At 40.2% G+C, this 23,449-nt stretch overlaps 1 protein-coding gene across 1 annotated transcript in view; it reads left to right on the plus strand.

Moving 5' to 3' along the window:
- Positions 1-23,449, plus strand: part of ADAMTSL1 (ADAMTS like 1) — a 393,380-nt gene that overhangs the window by 14,415 nt on the left and 355,516 nt on the right. The window contains 1 exon segment of the mRNA XM_006764922.2: positions 19,580-19,707. Coding sequence (XP_006764985.1) covers positions 19,580-19,707 — 128 coding nt within the window.

A 23,449-nucleotide genomic window follows, 5' to 3' on the forward strand; every position in this document is an offset into this window, starting at 1 on the left:
CAGGAAAAATTCCTTGGTGTTATATCTCCCAGCCTCAGAGACTCTCCAAACGCCAGCTTTGTGCTGGGCTCTTTAGGCCCCACTGCTAGGCACACAGCCTGCGCCTGACACTGAGTAGGTGCTCCAGTGTTTGCTGAATGAATGTGTGAAGGAGTGAATACTTTCTTTGAAGGCCTCCTCATTTGAAATTGTGACATACAGTCAGAGATTTTGTTCTTTCCCCCACATCATGGCAGCATATGTATCAGTATCCTAAAGAGTTAAGAACTTTCTGTCTCTCACTCAGGCAAGAGTGAATACAGGCCCAACCCTTCTACAGAGATTGCCACACCATGTGACCTAACCTTTTAGTCACTCTCAGTCAACCTTTCAAAAAATAGGGGCTATTTCAAGTAGGCACTTCTGTGCTTTTGGGGGAAGCTTTGCCATCCCCATGGAACACAGAGCCCATACACGGGGACATTTGGGGAGCTTGAGTGAATATTGTGATCAGAGAATGCGGTATTTTCCTGTGGTGGTTTATCTGTTTTCTCAGCACACAGCGCCCTATTCAGCTCTTAAGATTCATGTCACGGGTATGACTCTTTGCATGGGAAGCCAGCAAGGAGTCTCTTTGCCCCAATTCTCGCAGTACGCCACATGATCTAATATGGCCTCCACATGTACGTTCCCTTTGAAAGCAGCTGAAACCCCAATAAAAGGTGCAGCCTTGAAGGTCTAAATTCGAGTGAGCTGCCCCGATGAAATATTAATTGTGGTCTTCAGAAAGTAATCAGGCCATATCTAAAATTCATACATTCGTTATTTTATATTAAAAATATAGTGTGACCCCCAAAAGAACCCCCCCCAGGTTTATTAAAGACAGTGTGAGTTAAATGTCACATATATATTTTTTAATATTTCCCTTTATGAATCCAAATGCTAAGGTCAGATTTTTAATCAGGCATTGGAATCCTGTGGGTCTCTGATTTCTTCATCTCCTAATTATATGAATAGTCTCCAATGTGCACGTAGCTCTTTACTCAGCATTAGTACAAAATTGATTATAGCTTGGCCTCACCTCATAAAGTACATTTGCTTTGGAACAGCATCAAACAGGTATTTGTGTTTGAAATCATATGGTCCTTCTGACTTTCATTCTAATTTTGGACACCTACCACTTTAACTCTCTTTCCTCCATCCCCCAAGTTGACTGCGCATGACATAAAAATCCCTTCGGACTTAGTGGGGGCCGGGGGAGGGGGATGTGATCTTCAGTCTTCTCCTCTGTGCCAAGTACTGAGCTATCTGTTGATGGACGTTACCTCAGATCAGCCTTACCACAACCCATTTCACAGATAAGAAATCTGAGCACCCAAACCTAAAGGGCGGTGTGAATTCCTCTACTTTTAGTGTATGTGTATTCAATTTTCTTAGCAAACAAATCATATTAAAATATGCAGTACAGACTATTTTCCATGTTGCTGGAACTATGTTATTTGGACTCTGTCAGCAGGAGCCTCCCCAACGTGCTGAGTGATTTCCACAGTTTCAGAACCAAGTTCATTAGAGTTCACTGCTTGTACCGTATTTCATCGATCCTAAGATACACAAGTTTTTTTTCTTATTTTAGAAGTTTGGATGCATATTATAATTGATAGCAGGTCACAGTTTAATGGGTGGCTTTTGTTATTCTTCATGGCACATAAAATAATGTGACTTCATTCTGTGGCATCTTGGATTCTGTGAAATACGGTGTCAGGGTCTTTCTCATATCTAACCAATGGGAGCAAAGGTGGCTTGAGATTCAGAGGCAGAAATACGATTTATGGACTTCTCTCCTTCCTCCTCCAGTCATTCACTATCCACTGATACAGATGGTTTCTGCCTTTGTTTGCCAATCTGCGACTTTTAGGAATTTGTATGTTGAGCTTCCTTACCTTACTTCTGGTTTGTCCCATATCAAGGTCGGGACCCCCCATTCTCCTTAGTGTTTGTGTGTGTGTGTTTGTGTGCATGTGTATACAGCTTTCTTATCTATAAGCAACATAGTGGTGGGCAAAAGTAGGCTTACAGATGCAAAACAGTTTACCCTTGTATTATTATTAATTTTTGATTTATCTTCCATACAGATTACTGTAAACATACTTTTGCCCACACCATATATTGTAATGCAGTGGTCGGTCTCCTGTTTGGGGGCAGTATGAGAATCAGCTGAGAGCTTATTACAATTATGAAGGCCCAGGCTCCTCCCGCTTCGCAGGCTGGGCCCTTGGGCTTTATTGGCTCTCCAGGTGACTCTGATATTCGCCAGGTTGAGAGCGTTACTGGTGTGGTTGTTAAGAGCAGGAACTCGAGCCAGACTGCCTGGACTCAGATCCTGGCTCCACCAGTGTAAACTTTGTGTCTCAGTTTCCTTGTCTGCAAACCAGGGACCAATAATAGCATCTACCTCAAAGGATTATTGTGAAATTTAATAAAACGAGTCATGCAACATACTTAGCACAATAGCTCACACACGCAGCCAGTGCCCAATAAACATCAGCAGTTATTATTACTCCCCTCCTGCAGCCTGACTTTCGTCTATCTCATTCCCAGAAACCAGTCTGTTATCTTTTCCCAGATTCAAGGCAGCTGATAGCTTCGCCGGGCCCCTTTAGTCTCCCATACAACCCCAAAGGGGCTGGGAAGGAAAACTGGGATTTCTTTTTAGTCTGGGTGGGTGGGAAGGGCGGTCAGGAGCCCGCTGAAGTCAGGGAGTCTGAACAGATAAAGGCTGGCTCAAAAAAGTCATCCGGTGCATTTACTCATAACCATCGTCTAATTCAGGGTTCTAACTGTCCTCTGCATCAAAAACACCCTTAGAACTCGGAACTAAAAGTATCTGGGCAGCCATCAACCTCCCCCCCACAACAGAGGCCCACACTGACAATTTTCCTTGAGTTCCCAGGTAATTTGAGCATGTAGCCACAGTTAATACCACTGACCTAATAGAATATTTAAAAGAGTCTATACACCTCTCACCTGGTAGGGATTTGTCTCATCTTTGAAGATGATTTATAGAACCCTTTCCACCTAAAATAAAATAAAAAATAGGAGCCCTTTCTTCTTATAACAGAAATACTACTATACCAGTTCTAATAGCTCACAGTTTATGTGAATGCACCTTGTAATTTTAAGTGTGTGTGTGTGTGTATGTGTGTGTGAGAGAGAGAGAGAGAGAGAGAGAGAGAGAGAGAGAGAGAGAGAGAGAAGAAAGGGAGGAACATAATGCCTAATGTGAAGATGATTATCCTATTTGTTAGGCAAAATTCACAAAGGGACCCGGGATTCTTCCAGATAACAGGATGCAATGTAACCTGAGGTATAATCTACCAGCCATTTAAATGGGTAGGGTTTTTACTTGAAAATAGGAACCATGCACATTTTATACAAGATAGGAATTAGAAGCTTTCTGAGCCTGGTCTGAAGAAACAAAATAAAACAAAACAGATACGCTGAGGGTGTCCGGTCTTCTGCATATATGAGTCATCTAATCTTTTATTTTCTTCACTTTCAATTTTTCTGGGTGGCGATTGTGTCAGAGTGAAAATTTGGCCTTATTTCCCTGTTTCCTCAGACAGCCGAGTTTAATTTCTCTCCAGATGACTGACTTACTCTCATCTCTCCTTATCCCATTACTTAATTAGACAGAGAGAGATTCTAAATTCCTCTTATCTGTTGGGGAAGTGGTTGTGAGGTGAATGTTTCTCTTATCCTTTTTACAGCAACACTGCATCCCCCAAACATACTAGCCCTTTTTTTCTAAAATGACCACAAACCTGCTGTGCTTCATAGAGATCTTATGAGGATCAAATGAATAGGTGCAAGTACTTTGAAAATTGTAAAACTCCAATCGTACCACGCCTTACTCCAAAGCCTTCATTGGCTTCAGGTGTCATTCACCTCAGCTGGAACTCAAGGCCCTATCCCAGACAAGTCCAACCTTACCTGCCGCTGTCTTGACACACCGAGAGCCGTGCTACAGAGGAGCGTGCCTCACCAGAACTGGAAGCAGAGGGGATACCAGTTGAGTATCATGCAGATGAGACTAAGAAGAGTCCGATTTAGGGCACCAGATGGAACGGAAAAGAGGGAACAGGAAGCGTAGCCATTGCAGAGGTAAACTACAGTATCTCGTACAGGCCTGGGTATGTGTGTGTAGATGGATGGGGTGGGGTCAGCTGAGAGGACGGAGAGGTTGGAGGGAGGGAAAATGTTTTCTAGAAATGTTTTTATATGTATAACTATGTTAAAGGAAGGACTGCTGAAGGGTTGATGGCCCAGCTATTGAGTTTGGTTTGGGACATGTTGAGTTGAAGGTACTAACAAGTCATTCAGGTGAGTGGATGTAGAAGCCTGGAGATTGGGGTTGAGGTGTTTTTTGTACATCACCTACAAAGACAAGAGTTCAAGCGAGGAGGAGAGTAGGTAAGATCAACCGGACAGTAGAGAGGAACAGGGGCCCAAGGACAGGATGTGGAGGATTCCAGCATGTACCAGTCAGGATGAGTAAGAAAAGGCAGGGGCGGAACAGGCCAGGAGTCACTGCCAGAGAGGCCCGGGAAGCACATCCCACAGCTAGGTCCGAGGGAGGGCCACGGGATGTGGTGAATGACAGGGTCCTGATGAATTTCCGAGGAACCCTGTCATTCAAGGGCTAGGGCAGAAGCCAGATTGCAAACCGTTGAGGAGTTTGGGGGCATTAAAGAAGTGCGGGTGCAGTGGACATGGATTAATAAGCCTTTCAAGAGGTTTAGAAGTGAAAGGGAAGGAGGCAGGAGACAGTGTAACTTCACCGTTGACAAAGTGGGAGCTAGGAGATAAAAAGTGAGCTTGGTTTTAATAAAAAGAGGAGAAAGTGCTCTCTTCCTAGCAGCTCAAAGAATGCTGATAGCAGCCGTGTGTGAAATTGATTTCTGAGGCCCAGCACCAGAGACAGAGAGGCCGTGAGGCAAATGGGGTAGTAAACCATGATTTAGCACCTTCACTCTCTCTGCTTATTACAAAACAGGCTTTAAAAAAGACCCCTGTGGTGTGCCTCAGCAATCTTGATATTGTATGTGGCCAGGATTCACTTTAATAGATTCCTGAGGCATTTCAGTGATTATAACATTGCTTTAAACAGCATCAGTTCACTCTTCTCATTGCTACTAGTAAACTTGGTTAATGCGATGCACAGAAATATTATTCCTACTGTTAAATAATATTGAATGATTCTGAAAGAATTGTTGTGGAGTTGCTCTGGGACAGGGTCAGGCTAGTGAAAGAAAAAAGATTATTTCTTGCTAAAAACAAAAAGGTGACAGACTCAATAGACTTGCACATTGAAAGCAAAAATTAAGTTTGATCAATTCTGAGAGAAACAGTATTTGCTTCTACTTTATCAAGCACTGAGGGTCAGAGAAACGCTCACCAGAATCACAAGAAAGTATTATATTTCATATGCTAATGAACATTTAGCAACTGGTTTTCGATAATGACTCCTTAGCATTGTCATTTAATTTACAAATGGATGGAAGATCATGTTACTTCTCATATGTACAATACTGAATGATATTTTTCAAATATGATTTTAAAATGCTGACAGTATAGGAAATTTAGCAAACTCAAAAATATAAATACTTTTCATGAACTTGACTGGGAGATAAGAAGAGATGACTGGTACATATATATGTCTCTCTCTCATCACCAATATTATTTCCTATCCCAATACAAGTAGATCTGGGCTGTTTACAGCAATGATGAAAAATTATAATTGACCAAGAAAGATAAAAATTTATGAGAAAGCCAAAGTCTTTCTTGTAGTGTTTTAAAATAAGAAACTTATACTACAATCTATGCTGCACAATATTAAAGAAAAAATTGTAGGCAATTATATTCGTGAAATGAAATAATTTAACTAGAGAATTCTTACCTTGATTCCTATAGTTACAGCAAAAGCTATACTACCACGGGAACTGGTCCTCAATTGTTACTGATAAAGGACTTAATTGTTTGAAAATATACTTGGAAATCTGAATATTTTTAAAAATAGCACCTATTATAATAATAAAAGGCTAATATGCAAATTGTCATCACACCATGATGCCATAACCGCCGATCAACAGGGACCTGAGGCCGTGCCCCCCACCCAGCACTGGGCTGGGGGACCTGAGGCTGTGCCCCCTGCCCGGTGGGGCTTGACAGGGGTGGGGCTGGCCGGGGCTGGGCCTCGCCCAATGAGGGTTGGGCTGGCCAAGTCTGGTCTCTACCATTTCGAGATGCACACGGGTGGGCAGGGACTTGACTCTGGGTCCCACGGTGCACCCCAGACTCTGACAGGAGGGATATTTTCATATACATTTTACTAATTTTCTTTCATCTCTGACACTTCTATTATAGAGAAAGGGCAAATAGCAATATTAAAACATTTCCTCTAATTCCCTTTTAATGTACACTAATTTCATGCACTGGGCCACTAGTAAGTTTTATAAGAACCCTAATAGCAGAGTTTCTGTTTCGGTACAAAAGAAATTATGTCATGGCCCTGGTCAGGTAGTTCAGTTGGTTGGAGCATCATCCTGATCTTGGTGGAAGTGAGGTATCCCTTTCCCCACTGAGTGCTGGGGGTCAGGTACTTATGATATCTCAAGAAGAATTTTCTGAGACACGAAAGGCAGTATGCGTGATTTTTATTTGCATGGAATTACATCTCTGCATTTCTAACGTTCCATTTCCCTTCATCCAGTCCTAGAAAATGTGCAGCTGGGGATTTACTAGAGCTAGGAGAAGCCAGCATCCAAAGTCTCCTTTGCATGGTGTAGCTGGTCTGGTACAGCATCAGGCTAGTTGCAGTCCATTGTGTGGGGTCCACATGGCTGTGAGCCATGTGGGCAAATGTAGGAGCATGAGAGCTCCACTAGCCAGGAAGGAGCAAAGAGCACAAGAGAGGGAACACCTTTCTTTAGGACAGGGTGGGGAACATCAAGTCCACAGGTCTTATAAGGCCAATTAAATCATTTGGTCCTGCCCTGCTAAGTCACCAGGGGTGCGTTAATTAAATGTTTGACCCCATATATAGGCTAATTTTTAAGTTGATAATTTTGTATGGCCCACAAATTATGTTATAAATATCCAAATGACCCTTGGCAGAAAAAGGGTTCCCCATCCCTGCTTTAGGAGCTTAAATATTCCAAATCTTCCATGCTTGCAGTGGCCATACCTCTTCTGGCCAGTGACTGGTTCCCAGATGTGACTGACACACAAGTACCTTTCCCCTTTTACCCAGAATTTACTGGGCATGTGTCTATTCTCTCCCTGACCAGTCCCTTACTCCAGCAATGTGCTGGGACAGGACCGTTGGCTTCCTGGGGAGTGTTAAACTGCAGCTCCCTGCCAAAGTTGCCAAAGGCATGCCTATAATATTTCTCATTCCCTGTAATAACTGGGTTAGATAGTTGGTTATTGGTCCCATACACCAAAAGGTTGTGGTTTCAATTACCGGACATACCGCCTACCTATGTAAGGGAGGCAACTGATCGGTGTTTCTCTCTCACATTGATGTCTCTCTCTTTCTTACTGTCCCATTCTCTCTCTCTAAAAATCAATAAAAACATATTCTCAGATGAGGGTTTAAAAAAATGAAATTATGTCATGAAAATTACTGATATACCTATTATATAAACATCATAAGAAGGTAAAAACATTCTTCCTTAACATAGGATAGAAAAATGAGCGAATATAGAAATTGAAAACAATCATATAAAGTGAACTTTTATTTATCTCTTGATAAACTTTTGCTTACAAGTATTTGCCATTTTTCAAATATTTAAATAGTACACACTTATCAATAAAAAGTACAGAGTATAATTTAGCATTTCTTTTTTTATTCAGAAGTCCCTAGGTAGGATTTGATAGAGCTCCTGGATGCTGGCAATTGTATTAGTAAAGAAAAAGAGTCCTGCCCTAGCCAGTTTGGCTCAGTGGATAGAGCGTCAGCCTGGGGACTGAAGAGGGGTCCCAGGTTCGATTCTGGTCAAGCGCACGTGCTTGAATTTTGTTCTCGATCCCCAGTAGGGGGTGTGCCGGAGGCAGCCAATCAATAATTCTCTCTCATCATTGATGTTTCTATCTCTCTCCCCCTCTCCCTTCCTCTCTGAAATCAATGAAAATATTTTTTTTTTCAAAAAAGAAGAAAAAGAGTCCCAATAGAGATTCTTTGTTTCTGGAATTAATTTTTAATTCAACGATTCTTAGAGCTGAAGCAATAAGATCATCTCTACTTGAATTTCACTTATCAATTGTACAGGTCAACCCTTTCATATTTTAGCACTTTTCTTTTTAAATTAATTGGTACAGCAACCCTATGACTTAAATCAAGCAAACGTTCATGTTTTATTTTGCAGCTTAGAAATTGATATGTTAATATGCTTTCATGAGATAGGGTAATTTAGAATCATAGACTTTTTATGACGAGGGATGTCTTTGGAAAAGATCAGGCCAAAATTCCTTCTTGTAGAGGTGGGTGAACTGAGCTACAGGGAACTCAGTGGTCCCATGATGGTCAAGTCCAGATCCCCAGCCTGTGTCCCTGTTTAGAAGTTTTTGCCATTAATATTATGCATGTCCACTTAATGAAACATTTTAAAAGTGCTCACAAAAGAATAGGTTAAATACTAAACATTTGTTGAACAATGATCTCTGTATCAAGCCCACGTTAGCCATCAAGGGTGTAAGGGCTAACCATCACATAGTCCCTATCTTCCAGCTCGTGTCAATATTTTGCCTCTATTAATTTCTTTAAAACATCAGAGCACTATGATTTGATTTTTTAGATTTATTTTCACATGGGATCTAATGAAAATATATTCTCGCCAGTCCAGAACCCATACTTTAAAACCTGTATCAAAACTTGTTTCTATCAAGTCATTTTTTCCTGATCACTTCTGCTCAACATTAAAGTTTTCTGTGATCTGTGATTATCTGTTCTTACTTATTTTTTCATCCATGGAAATACGATTTGATAATATTCATCACTTTTTTATTGGTAGCAGTCTGTGCCTTTAAGTCAAGCTCCCTTACCTACCTATCTTCATTCCCTCCTAATCACAGCACACTCATCTCCACAAATCATGCTTTCCAAGTATTGCAGAAGAACTGACTATTGTTTACTCAGTGATGAGGGCTCTTTGGCAGATAGACATCTAGGACTTGGGTTAGGCTAGATTAAGGCAAGATGTGACAGGTTAATAATCATTTCTCAGCTTTAAACATTTTGGCAAATTTAAAGCTGGAATAAAAAGACATGAATCAGCAGAAATCTGATCTTTTGATCTGATGGATCTGATTAATTTTTTCTCTTCCATTCCCTGCTTATCTGCAGCTTATATATCTATATCTATATATCTATATCTATATATATATATGTATCTCTATATATATATCTGTATCAATATATATAGAGATATAGATATAGATATATTTATTCCCTTTCTGTCTTTAGAGAATCTGAATGAATATGAACTCTTGAGAGTGAAAGCTGACAGCCATTATGAATTAAACTACAGCTTGCCCGAGCCTCCTGCCTTGTGTTAATTATTCATTTGGTGACTATGCACTGAGACTGATTACACAGCCGGTGTTCTACAAGGCTCTGAGTACATCTTTGTCATGCCCCCCAAGAAACTCACAGTCCATGCCTCAGATAGATGTGTAAACAAGTAACTTCATTACAGTGGCTGTCAAATTATAAAACAGCATGTATATAAAGTCCTAGTTCCAAGTACACAGGAGATGACTTTGCAGCTGCATCTTAAAGCAGGAGCAGGAATACACAAGTCAAAGACAGTAAAAAGATGTGAGAAAGATGGAGAGGAAGGAAATCTAGGCAACAGCAGGGTCAGGAACAGACTAGCAGAGGCCCCCACGCAGGCTCTTTTGCTGAGCAGTACCCCGTCATTGGACATGAGTGGTCGGGAGCAGCAGAAATGAATCTAGAACATTAATTTCAGGGCTGGTTAGGAAGGGTGTTTATGCCACACTAATAATTTGGACAGTATCCTCTACTCCATAATTCTTAACCTTTTTTGGAGAATCTGACAAAAGTTATGACTCCTCTTTTCAGAAATATGATAACACACATACACCCAAATGTTGCATACAGTTTCTGAATCCTCACAGTCCATCTGGAATCCATTACTAGATGCTACCAGCTATAGGGAGTGGAACCATGGAGAGTCTGTTAGGGAGTGGACAGTTTAGCTCTGTATTCTAGAAAGATAACTGGCAGTGATGTGGAGAACAAACGGGTAGGAGGAGAGGCTGGAGGTCAAAAAATCAGATGGAAAGTCTATTCTGCAAAATTCCAGGCATGAAATCCTAGAACCAGAATTAAGGCAGTGAAAATAAGGATGGAGAAGATGGGAATGGAAGAGAGAAGCATTTCAAAATGGACTTGATAAGACTTGGTGTCTGATTAAAGAGAGAGGATATTGAGCAGTCAAATATTTTATTTCTCTTCCCCATTAAATTATAAATCCTCTAATCAGCATTGCTGCACCAGGCTGGACTCAGGGGAGTAAGCAGAAGCAGAAACATAAGCACTGACGTATTAGACCTTAATATTCATGAGAAAGCAACAAACAGGTCCCTTTAAAAGCTGAGAAGGAGAGTGTTTTGGGGTAGTGAGCTCTGGAGTTTATAGGCAATCACTAGCAGGCACCGAGAATCCAAGAGGAAGCTGTTCAAAATGGTAAACCTGGATGGGAGACCATCATTTCAAAGCAGCAAGTCAACTTTCTGGTTGCCTTTTGTGCCTTTCTTACAAGGCTTTCTGCCCCAGAGCATTTAGCAGGGTTAGACGCTAAAGAAATCTGTTGATTATCAGCATGAGTCTACACTAGACAAGCATGGTGCTGCTGGGTTACTGGGACTCTTGAAGGTTTGCTTTACATTGATGATGGGAAAGTATTAGGACCAGAATAGGTCCTCAAAATGATGTCCTGCCTAACTTCAAAACCTGGAAAACGGTTTCAGTTTGTCAAGCTGTTGCCTACAGCTACAGCTACAGGTTAAAACTACAGGGAAATGTTATCTATGGAAAAGACAGAGATACGGTAATTGAGAGAACTATTGCTTTTTGACAAAATTGATATCCTAGTAAGAAAGAGGGGAGTGGTGATACAGATTAGAACTGGAGAAAAGAAGAAAGTCACAGAACTTGAAACTACTTGCAAATTATAAATAACTAGATCGATCTCTCTCCCTCCCCCTGGCCTCTCTCTCAATCTCTCTCTCTCAATCTCTCTCTCTCTCTCTCTCTCTCTCTCTCTCTCTCTCTCTCTCTCTCTCTCTCTGCCTCCCCCACCCTACCACACCCCCATGTATATTCCATGCCCTATATATGCTTTTGAGAAACAAATGACAAACAAACTTCAAAGCATTTCACCATCTACTATATGCAGGGTTGGGCAAAAGTAGGTTTATAGTTGTTCATATGGAAAAAATACAATAAATAAATAATAATATAAGAATAAACTCCGTGGCATACTCACAACTCTGCCCTACCCTGTATTTGTCCAAATCTCTTCATTTTCTTTTAAATGACATACATAGGAGTCATTTCGATTAGACATGAATATTCATGAGAAAGCAACTGTAGGGAGCTCAAAAGTAGAAAGTATCATCCCTTTCCTCACAGTTTGCAATCTAATTGGGAAGATATTTGTTACATGCAACGATAGTCCTGGAGAGCGACAAAGTCTTGTTCTAAGTTTTATTTACTCTGTACTAAACCTTGCACATTAATAATGCATGGGTGTGACATCAAATGACCGCAGATTGGGAAAATATTGAGATAGTAGGAGCTAACTTGGGATAAATGATTTTTAAAATTATTGCAATTTCTACAGGATACAATTCTCCTATTGCACAATTTTCCTTTGTAAAAGAAATGGAATTACTGCTTTCAGCTTTCTAATTGAGCAGCCCCTAGGTATACGAGTTTGGCTGTTATTGTTATTATCAAGCAAATGATTATACTAGAAAAGGAAAACCAGGCTGACAGGCTATTTCTAGTATAAAATGGCTAAATCTTCTAAGATAAATAGATAGATAGATGATAGATAGATAGATAGATAGATAGTCTATAAGATGTACCCCCACAAGTATGTATATGTATACACATATATGTATATATGTGTGTATATATGTTTTCGTCCAAACTTAGAGTTTGAAATTTCTATCAGAAAAAAAATGCATGGTAATATTTCTATTAATATCCTATTAGTATTACAACAAAGCAGAGTATTTCTGTTTGTTAAGAGTATGCTTTTAAAGTAATACAGACAGTGATAGAATATTTTACCATGCCTTTCCTTGAGATAAGCTGACTCAAAATATTCCACAACCAGCTGCAAATTTCCTGAATACTAATCTTTGCTTACATTAGCAATTATTGATTTTAATTCAACTGGCTGTGAATTCTGATGGAGCTCTCCCAAATTGCCCAGAGGTTTCTCAGCACTTTTCCAGATGAGCCATAATCCAGCCTTGCCCTTGGATAGAATGCAAAAAATCAATTTATCATCATTCTGAAATGAAAATCTTACTGAAGCATTTGATATTGAGCAGATCAGGTTTTTGTTTTCTAAAATGTTATGAAGCTGTTTCAATTCCATCTCCAAGTTGTTATTCCTAGGTTGGGAAAGAATTCTGAGGACAAATAATTTTTTAAAGGAAAATCAGCAACATTGGTTGTTGTTCTCTAAAAAAATCCATGCAATGATAAATACTGTTTAAAATGCAAAGGAAGGTCAGAATTTGAAGCTAGACAGCACAGAAGGTTGTCAGATATGCATAAAAATATGTTTTCACCAGGTACTAGCTATGTGACAGGTGGTATGTGTGTGTACATGTGTGTATGTGTGTGCGTTTGCAACATGAGTAGAGAGAGAAAATAATTTAACATGCCAGAAACTACCACATGCGCTTTATATACGTTCTCTCGGTTAATCTTCATAATCATCATGGTAAGAGAAGTATCAATGTTCCCATTTTACAGATGAAACAACTGACTCAAAGAGATTGGGCGATGTGCCTAAGTCAAGTTCACTTGAATATGACTAGTCAAGTCTGTCTGACTCCCAAGTCTGTGCTCTTTCTCCTGCACCATGATGCAGGTGGTTCAACTTCTGTGAGCCGAAATTCTCTTATTTGTAAAGTTGGGGGTGGGGGAGATTTCTAACTTGGCATGGCTCATTGTGAGTATTTCCTTTCACACAGTGAAAGGAAAAGGAAGACAGGTACCCAAAAGGCCTTCTGTGCCCAGATAGCTCTTACACCGTGTTACGGGATTGACTTTTCTCCTCAGTAGCAAGGGACAGCTTCAGGCAGTGGCCTCTGCAAGACCGTGCGCTGTGTCACTGGCAGTTCATCATATTCCCCAGCAGTGCAGCTGTGATAAGAACCAGATGATCCGAATTTCCTCAGCAAAGCCAGCAGCACATATCTGGGAAGGCTCATGCCTCAGTATCCACACACTCTGCTCTTTAAGAAAGTACATCAAAAAGCTAATGGACTTTTACAAGAGCCCAGTTACTGCTTAACGTCTGTAAGCTCTCAGGAGCAGGGAATCACAACCCCTACCACGTACAGTTGGCGGCAGAACCAGTATTCCACGTTGTTATAGAAGCCAAGGATTAGATAAGATTTATAGAGACCTGATGTGTAGGGGAGCTAAAAATGGCATCTGCAAATTCATTTCCAAAGCTTGGTCCATGGACAGGATGTTTCTGGGTATAGATTTCTCCACTTTGCATGGGCACACCACAGGAAACATGGTTCTCTCATCACTGGAGGGCTCGCCCCTCGTTTTAATTTAGAGGTGTGTGACATCCATTTTCTACCGTCACATACACAGCTCCAGATGGCTTACGCTGAATGCTGTCTGTCTGGGAGGAGAGAAAAGCCAGGGACTCAAGTGCCTTCTTGCTGATCTTGAAACAGTAAGAACCGTTCTTTGCCTCTTCCCATAACGCATTTTGCTACCTTTGAGGATCTGTCGATGTCTGAAAATCACTTTGCTTATAATAGAACTTCATCTGTTGTATGATTTCAATTTTACAAAACCTATCATCCATTTCCTCAGCACCTACTTTCGTTTTCATTTAGTTCTATGTATCCTGACCTCTTGTTATAACATTTGGAAAAAATATTTTCCAAGAGCTCTGTGTATGTGTGTGGGAGAGCAGATATAACTCTAGAGTCTTTTTATTGCTAATTTGTGCTTCATCCTACAACATCTTTCATAAGTCCTTGATAACCTGTCCAGGTCCCAAGGAAAGCGGTTTCTGGATAAAGTGGTTCAGGGGAGGTCATTGTAAGGTTAAATGTCTGCTGGGCAGTGTGATGCAGAGAAGCTTCATGTGATTACTCAGTGTTTAACTACTTGTAGCTGTCAGGCTTGAAGCTGATCACCTGAGACTTGGTTGCTACATTTGGCCCTGAAATCAACCACAAAACTATCAGCTGAAAACCACATTTAGATAAGCCAGTAATGGCGAGGAAATGACACCATTCTGAGGTTGATGGATTTAGAGAAGCTCTTTTAATTTTCTTCTGATATTCCTAGAGGGTATTTAATGGTCTATGGCCACAATCTGTAGGCATACCTCAGAGATATTGCTGGTTCCACTCCAGACCACCTCAATAAAGAGTGTATGGCAATAAAGTAAGTCGTATTCTTTTTGTGTGTGAAGGGTTTTGTCTTCCACTTGCAAAAACACTCCTGTGACGTGCAATAAAGCAGAGCACCACAAAATGAGGCATGCCTGTACATTGCATGCAATTGGCATTGACTGAGGTGTAGAGCCACTTAACTGACCAAGAGCAATGATGGATGGAACTGGGGAGTGGATTGATGAGTTTTTAACAAGTAGTTGATTTAAAAGTCGCCATCAGTAGTAGTACATTCAAAGGTCATCACGTGGCACCAAAGATTTAGAAATAGCTAGACTTTTTCGAAATTGAATAACTGCGGTGTGTTAGAAAACCTTAGAATTTTAAGTTCAAAAGGAATCATCATTGCTTTTAGGCAATTCATGATTTATTGCTTATTTCCCTCTGCTTCAGTTTCTCTTGCTAGATGCAATTCAAAATTTTCACTTTTTAAAACTGCTACTGTGGAATGAAGAGGACAGCACAGTCCAAAATAAGAGAGAAATAAGCACAGGTCCCACCTGAAGCAGGCACAGACATTGTGTCTGTGGAAGGCCCTCTTCAAAACTGTAATAAGCAAATTCTTTTAGGTCTTGAATGACCTGCAAGGCATTGCTGAAATGCCATTTTGGATTATAGATGTAAAAAGCTAGCACAGTGAAAGATGAAGAAAATCACTTCATATTTTCTAACATTGAACATGGATTCAGTTGAAATGAATCATTCGTTTCAGCTTAAGAAATAGGCCCATGACCAGCTTCTGGGATACCGTGCAATCTCTTTCCGAGAAATGTGCACACTGGGTATGTCTAGTTGTGCTGAAACTTGTCTTGTGATGAGGGAAGATGTTTAGGCAGTGAGATCTCACCTCAGTGCTCTTTAAACAAGGCACATGAAAAAGATCAAGCAACTTCCACACAGAGTATGAAACCATTTGCTTCTCTAGAAAACCAAAATCTCCATTCTACATTATTTCCTAAATATCTTATCTACAGAGCAGCCAAAGAGAAACCTCCCCAAGATTTGGCATTCTGGTGTTCTTATCTCACATGGGAATGGAGTTCACATGGGAATGTCTCATGTGGGTTGTTTTATGTATTGGTTGTTTTGTTTTGTTTTTTTTTTTGCAGTTGTAGTAATTGGACAGTATCACTCATCTTGGTCATTTTAATTATTTCATGAATCCTAGCATTTGTGATGTTGGTTTTTATCTCAGTCATATTTAATTTTAATGAAATGAAGGACACTGGATTGTATAAGCTATTTGTCACACAAATAGTCACTGATCAGGCAAGTATTCTCTCAACAGAGCCATCCTCCAATAACACAGAGCAAGCAGCAGGAGAGTCAGGAGATGCAACACAAACTTTTTTAATATCTGAGGAATGATTTAATGGGTGTATGGAGAAGAGGCTTGGTATACTTCAATGGCCAAAAGCTTTCTTTGCCTCACTACTTAATTAAGCTCTGGAAACAGAGTACCCCACATTGCCGTGATTAGAGATGGATTTTATTAATCCTAAACCTCAATAAATACTTCCTTTAGGAAAGGAGAGGCTTTGCAATAACCGGTGTGTTTCTGCTAACCATTCTATGCCACTCAAACTCCTGGCAGGTCAGATTTCCAGGCCAAGCAACGTGGCAGGTCTCCGGGAGGTTCTGCTGTGGGAAAGTCAGGATTTTCAGAGATGATCCCTTAATAGTAAAGTGTCTCAACTGAACTCAGAAAAAAGAAGAAAAACACGTTTACCTTCACAGTATACCTCCTAGAGCAGGGGTGGGCAAACTTTTTGATTCGAGGGCCACAATGGGTTCTTAAACTGGACCGGAGAGCTGGAACAAAAGCATGGATGGAGTGTTTGTGTGAACTAATATAAATTCAAAGTAAACATCATTACATAAAAGGGCATGGTCTTTTTTCTTTTAGTTTTATTCCTTTCAAACGGGCCGGACCTGGCCCACGGGCCGTAGTTTGCCCACGGCTGTCCTAGAGCCTTTCTGAGCCCAAATATGTTTATAAATGATGTTAACAAGTAATGTTAAATAATAATAGCATCCAATGTTTATACAGTGTTTATTATTTAGTCCCTATGAGCTTTTTAAAATACATGAATGCATTTGCTTTTTTATTTTGGTATAATACGCATAGCATGAAATTTACCATTTTGATCATTTGTGTATAGTTCAGTGGCATAAAGTACATTCACATTATCATGCAAACATCAAGACCTCCTAGCTCCAGAATTATTTTCATCTTCTCAAACTGAAACTCTGTATCCATCTCCTTTCCTCCCTTTCTCCAGCCCCTAGCAACCACCATTCTAATTTCTGTCTCTATGAATTTGACTGCTCTAGGTACCTCTTATAAGTGAAATCATATCATATTTGTCCTTTTGTGTTGGACTTATTTTCACTTAGCATAATGTCCACGAAACTTCAGTCATGTTATAGCATGTGTCAGAGTCTCCTTCCTTTTTAAGGCTGAATAACATTCCAGTATATGTTTATACCACAATGTATTTATTCACTCATCTACCCATGGACATTTGGATTGCTTTCACTTTATGTGCTTTTCATATATTTTTAAATGTGCCTTTATTATTGAGAGTATTTCAGATGTCCCCCATTTTTGCCTCATTACCCTCCCTCACCTGGCTCCTGCCCCACCCCAGGCCTTTAAGGCACTATTGTCTGTGTCCATAGGTTATGCATATATGCATATAAATACATATTAACTATTTTAGTCATAATGTTTCAGTGATGTGGGTATCTTTATTATCCCCATCTTATGATTTAGAAATAACTGAATCATAAAGAGATCTCAGTTAGGATTCTCTGGAGCAGCATTCCACCCCAGACTGAGCAGGCCCATACTCCCTGCTCTCAACCACTATCTACCCCACTGCCCTGGAAATGACTTAATAATCTAAATAAAGCACATGCCAGTTAACCAACCCTTGATACAGAACTCTAAGGCCATGTTTCTGGCTGAATTTGTACCAGGTTTAAAACTTACAAGAAGTCATCAACTTGGCACCTGAGCCCCACAGCAACTGATTTAGTTTTCTGGGGAGGAGAGGATATTCTTTGCTTTTCCAGAGGCCCCTCCTGCTTAGATAACATAACCCTAAGTATGACTAGGTAGGGCATGAGAAAGTAATTTCAACATGCTAATAAGAGCTACCATTTATGAGCCTACTATGTGCTGGTGATGTTGTTGGCTTACATCATGTCAAGTTTTCAAGTGCTTTGTGAGCAGTTACCCTTCTTTCACTCCCTGTCCCATGCTTTCCCAGTATTCCACACTGCCTGTGCTCTCTCTTCAGGGAGAAAACCGAACATGAAATTGCCATATTGCTTGACATGCACATTTTCTTAATGGTTTTGGTGTTTACAAATATGGTTTTGAAATTTTAATATTTATCCTACGTATGTCTCTGATTGACATGAGCAGATACCACCTTTAATGTTTAGATATCACATTTGGTTTATTCAGTAAAATGATTTGGCCACAATTTACATTAGCTATTTGTAGAACTGTTGCTATGGATTGAATTGAGTCCTGCCCCACCCCCTCATATATTGAAGTCTCAATACAATAATATTTGGAGATGGGTTCTATGGGTGGTAATTAGGGTTAGCCGAGGTCATGAGGGCAGGGCCCTCATGATGGGATTAGTGCCCTTATCAGAGGAGACACTGGTGAGTTTGCTCACACTCTCTCCATGCTAACACTAAGTGGAAATCGTGTGAACACACAGTGAGAAGTCAGCCATCTACAACCCACAGAGAGAGCTCTCACCAGGGACTAACCATGCTGGCACTCTCACCTTGGGCTTTTATCTCCCAAAACTGTGAGAAAATTATTTCCTGTTGTTTTTAAGCTACGCAGGCTAATATTTTGTTGTTATAACCCAGAAGACTAACATACCTATGTAAATACATATATGACATATTCTCAATTTATAAAATCATGGTAATCACAGGTAATATTTATGATTGCTCTACTCTGGAACTAGTCCTAGGCTAAGTTCATTTAGCTAATCCTCCTGTAGGGTGTGTGTGTGCGTGCGCATGCATGCATGGGTGGTAGTGTAGTTATAATATTATCACCATTTTATAGAAAGAGAAGTTGAAGTGTAAGGAGGTTTAAGGACACACAGTAAAAAACAGAATCCGTATCCAAACCAGACAGTTTTAACTCCAGAGCCTGTTCTATTAACCATGGTGCAGATTTTATCCTTGACTCTCCTGTGTATGAAACGTGAAGCACAACATGAGGCCTGTACGTAACGACTTTCCTGACAGCGGATGCAGTTTTCATGAGGAAGCTTGTCAGTTACAAGTGTGTTGATCTATCTAAAGTCAGTCTCTGCTAAAGTCACTCCATGCAGTTACTTTCATGAACAAATCTGAAAACTGAGAATAACATTGCTTCTTTAAAAAAAACAACTGTCAGTTGCATAAACAAACAGTTGTTCTGGAAAGCAGTGCTGGTATGCACATATCCAGTTTCTCAGAGCAGAAGCCTCCCTGAGAGCAGCTTCTCTCTTCACAAAGAAATGAAAAGTAGACTCATGAACTCTGGCCAAAACTGTGACTTTATTGCAATTTACCTCCCACTAACCCAGATTCTTCTTTTAGGCCCCCTTTTCCATTTACTCTTAGTCATTACCCAGGGTCTCTAAGCTGAAATATTCTTCTCCCCTAACATATATACATTATTATGTTAGAAAGAAGCTGATGCATGCTTTCATCCCCAGAAAGCCCACCCTGTACAGACAAACAGGCCACCAGTGTTTTAGGTCATGTGTTTCAAGGTTCGTGGGGGACATGAGACTGACCATTCTCTTGTTTCCCACAGAGCTCCAGGACAACACGCTCCGAGGAGGACAGGGACAGCCTGTGGGACGCCTGGGGCTCATGGAGCGAGTGTTCACGCACCTGCGGTGGGGGCGCCTCCTACTCATTAAGACGCTGTCTCAGCAGCAAGTAAGTCCTATACCAGTGATGGGGAACCTTTTGAGCTCGGCGTGCATGTCAGCATTTTGAAAAACCCTAACTTAACTCTGCTGCCGTGTCACATGTAGAATTTTTTTGATATTTACAACCATAGTAAAACAAAGACATATTTTTGATATTTATTTTATATATTTAAATGCCATTTAACAAAGAAAAATCAACCAAAAAATGAGTTCACGTGTCACTTCTGACACATGTGTCATAGATTCGCCATCACTGTCCTATACCCACCCTCGGCCCAGAGGTAACAGGTTCGAAACCTACTCTTGGTATATTGGTTTAGTTTTTTAGATGTTGGAATGACCTTTCCTAGGGTCATTCATATTAATGGATTTTGACTATAAGAAGATTTGGAAGAATATATAAGCAGTGGGAATCGGGGCATGCAGAGTGAGAGTGATGATGAAGGTGGAAGTGAGAGTGGTTAATGGTTTCTCAACGGAAAAGAAAAGGCCCACGGTGTTGCAATGGAAAGTCTTTACTTACAATAATAATTCATAGCCACTTCTTGAGTTGTGTGGGCTGTGAGTAGATTTTTCTCCAAACTGTAAAATATAAAGTAATGTACCCTGGTAATATTTTTCAAAGGAAGATTTTATTCCACAGTGAAAAGTGTTATATGTGGAAGCAAAAGGTTTGGTCAAAATTATTACATATTATAAAGCATGAAACAGAATAAGGAAAAAACATATACCTGTGATTCTTCTAGACTTTTCATAAACAGCAGAAAGTGGTGAGATGTAAGTTCAGGAAAACGTCAACTTATTCTAACAAGAGTGAGAATTTCTTGAAAATCAGGGTCTAGTCTTATTCCTTTTGTATTCCCCAGGCCTGCACAGGGTCTGACAGATGTCAGGAGCTCAACAGATGTTTCTTCACTGGACCCAGTGATAACTACAGACCATTTTGGTTCTAGACACAGGTCCAGTGGAAATGATATGCCCTGAAAAAAATGGCCAAAGGGGATATCTTGAAGGAAACCAGAGCTATTCTGGCATTTAGCAGTTCTGATGTTTGGGTCTGCACAGAAGGTGGGTCTATTGGGTTGTAGCCAAGTTTGTTTATCTTCTTTAGAGGCCAGCTTCATATCAAACCAGATCCCCGAGCTGGTAAGAACAGACCTTTCATTGTTATGTCTCACCTGTTCTCTTAATCTGCACTACATGATGCTACGTGTCGATAGCATTCTGAGGCGTAACTGATAATAAACATCCACCGGTAAGGCCAAAGTGTACAAATATGGAATGTCCGTAATATGCAGCTTTATCAAATTAGCATGCTTAAGTGTTCTTTAGGGATGAGCCAAAACATGTGTCTCACAAAGCTAGTAAGAAATGCATGGGAACGCTCATGTTGGCTCAGTGAATGTGACCCTGTGAGAATATTTTATTGAGTGAGAGTCTGAGAAGCCACTTAAGGAATAAATTAATATCACAAGTAAAACTCTGTCATTCTGCATTTTACCAAATATTGGTGTTGTGTGAAGTTTAAAAATTCCATTTTTGCCACATGGTAAATTAAGACTCCAGTTGTTAAGATGTTATAATACAATAGAAGGTCTCAGTTGTCATCTACCAATAATGAATTGCGAAAGTGGATTATGAATTCTAAAATTATAAATTTATAGGATACATAGCTCTAATGGACTTTCAAATTACACCCAGTAAACACATACGGGGCTAGAAAGGAAGGTTTAAAATGGGAGTGGAGTGGACCACCCGTGTTCTAGGGACTTGATGAAGAGAGGAGCCTCCAAATAGATGGCATAGCCAAATCCAGTAAGAACGTAACGAAATACTGAAAGAATAGTCTAAAAAACTGGATTGACATATGTGTCGTTTGTCCCAAGAGAACTAGAATAGTACAGCTGAGTGTAAGCTGACCTCACAACACAACCCCTATTGAAGAATGGTGTCAAAACATGTGCTGGGGTACAAATAATCCTGTCATGGTTTTTTTTTTTTTAAATGCACATTGGCCAAGTAAGTCATCTGGCCAAGCTTAGAGTCAAAGTGAGAAAGCAAAATTATTACATGGAAAGCATGCCAGGTAGGGTGGGTGAAGGATTGGGATCATTTTTGCAATCTACCATGATGGTCTATGGCAAGCATGTCAAACTCAAGGCTAACACCGGCCAAATAAACAAGGCATGCAGCCCACGGGCCTTGAGTTTGACATGCTTGGTCTATGGCTTTCATGTTTGTTTTATAATGGCTGATGAACTTAATGGCTTTTCTCTCATCTCTGCACCACAGATTTAGGCATTTGAAATCAGTTATACTCTTGAGAAAGATCAGAGACTATGAATGTATGTGTCTCTAACCCCAGCAGGTAACTGGAATGTGTGTGTAGTAGTCTAATGGTAGGCATTCAACTTCAGCCCAAATAAATCCCACCCACCCGCTGAAATTAACCAGCCAACCCAGTTTCTTAGCCCTGGTCCTAGGCTCTCTTAGGGCACATTTAGTTGTAATACTTTTAACTCTACCACCTGAAAATTATTCTACTCCCAACATGATAGAATTGGAAAGAGAGCAACAATACCCAGTTTTAGTCAATAGATAACTGCTCGACTTCTGGGGTTCGTGATGTTTCCTGTGGATTGGGAGCTTGTAAGGAGGCTTGGTTAACCTTCTGATCTGATAACATCTTCTCTGAGTGACTGTTTTGTGGATACAGGGATACAAAAATCAGTGGAGGCAAAACAGAGTAAAAATACAGACAAGCGTTAAATATTAAATCCTTCACTCTCAACGGGCAGTGCTTTAATGCTGGGGGAAACCTCTGACCCAGGAGATACTGAGCAGAAGTCTTCCCTTGGCGTCTCCCTCATCCTTTCCCCGAGGCTCACAGAGAGTAAGCAGTGCTTGATATTCCCAATTTCTGGTTTTGGAGCTTTGATAATTCTCTTTCCATGCAACCCTGTTTTGAGCACTGAAGAAAGGCACTGTATCAACTTTTTTCTACAACATTTACTGATTTCTATGAGATTATGTTATGTCTTATTGAGCAACTCTACTAATGCAGCTGTTGCTAATCTTGTATAACCAAGTGGCACTATAATGTCTGCTTTTATTTTAATTAGAAAACAGACTATATCTACTTGTACTTTATTTCAAGTGAATCAAACAATGTACCCACAACCAGAAAAGCTGCTTCTTCTCTTTCCAGCTCTTCACCTTTCCCACTAAATCCTCTGAAATAACAGTTTTAGCAAATTCATTTTCCTTGTTGACCTACCTAGTGTGTGTTCTTTAGTGGAAACAATCCTTCTTCAACCTAAATTACTGAAGCATATTTTTTAAAATTTGATACTAAAGATCTGTCTCTGAGAGCTCTAGGTTTGTCTTCAGCCAGTTAATTTAGTTTTGCCCGTAAGGAGTTCCAGATGCATAAGGCTCTTAGGAACAGTGTGTTTTAATGTGATATATACCACTGTAGTAGGTCTATGCCAAGACCAAGGTCGACAGGGGAAACTGCTCCTTATCTGAAATGGCAGTGGGTCAGATAGCTGATGCTCTTAAATGTGATGTCTCCGTTGCATTGGTGGCTGAAGATTTAAAGCTCTTTTATGACCTGTTTTACTTTATAAGATGTCATGTTAATATGCAGATTAGTTAGTACTGTGGCTTAATGAATTAATTAATATATTAAAAATGTAAATATCTTGTTAAATCCCAATGGATTAAATAAGGGCGTGTCAACTTCGTAT

This window comes from Myotis davidii, unplaced genomic scaffold, assembly GCF_000327345.1.
Source record: "Myotis davidii unplaced genomic scaffold, ASM32734v1 scaffold197, whole genome shotgun sequence".
Classification (NCBI taxonomy): Eukaryota; Metazoa; Chordata; class Mammalia; order Chiroptera; family Vespertilionidae; genus Myotis; species Myotis davidii.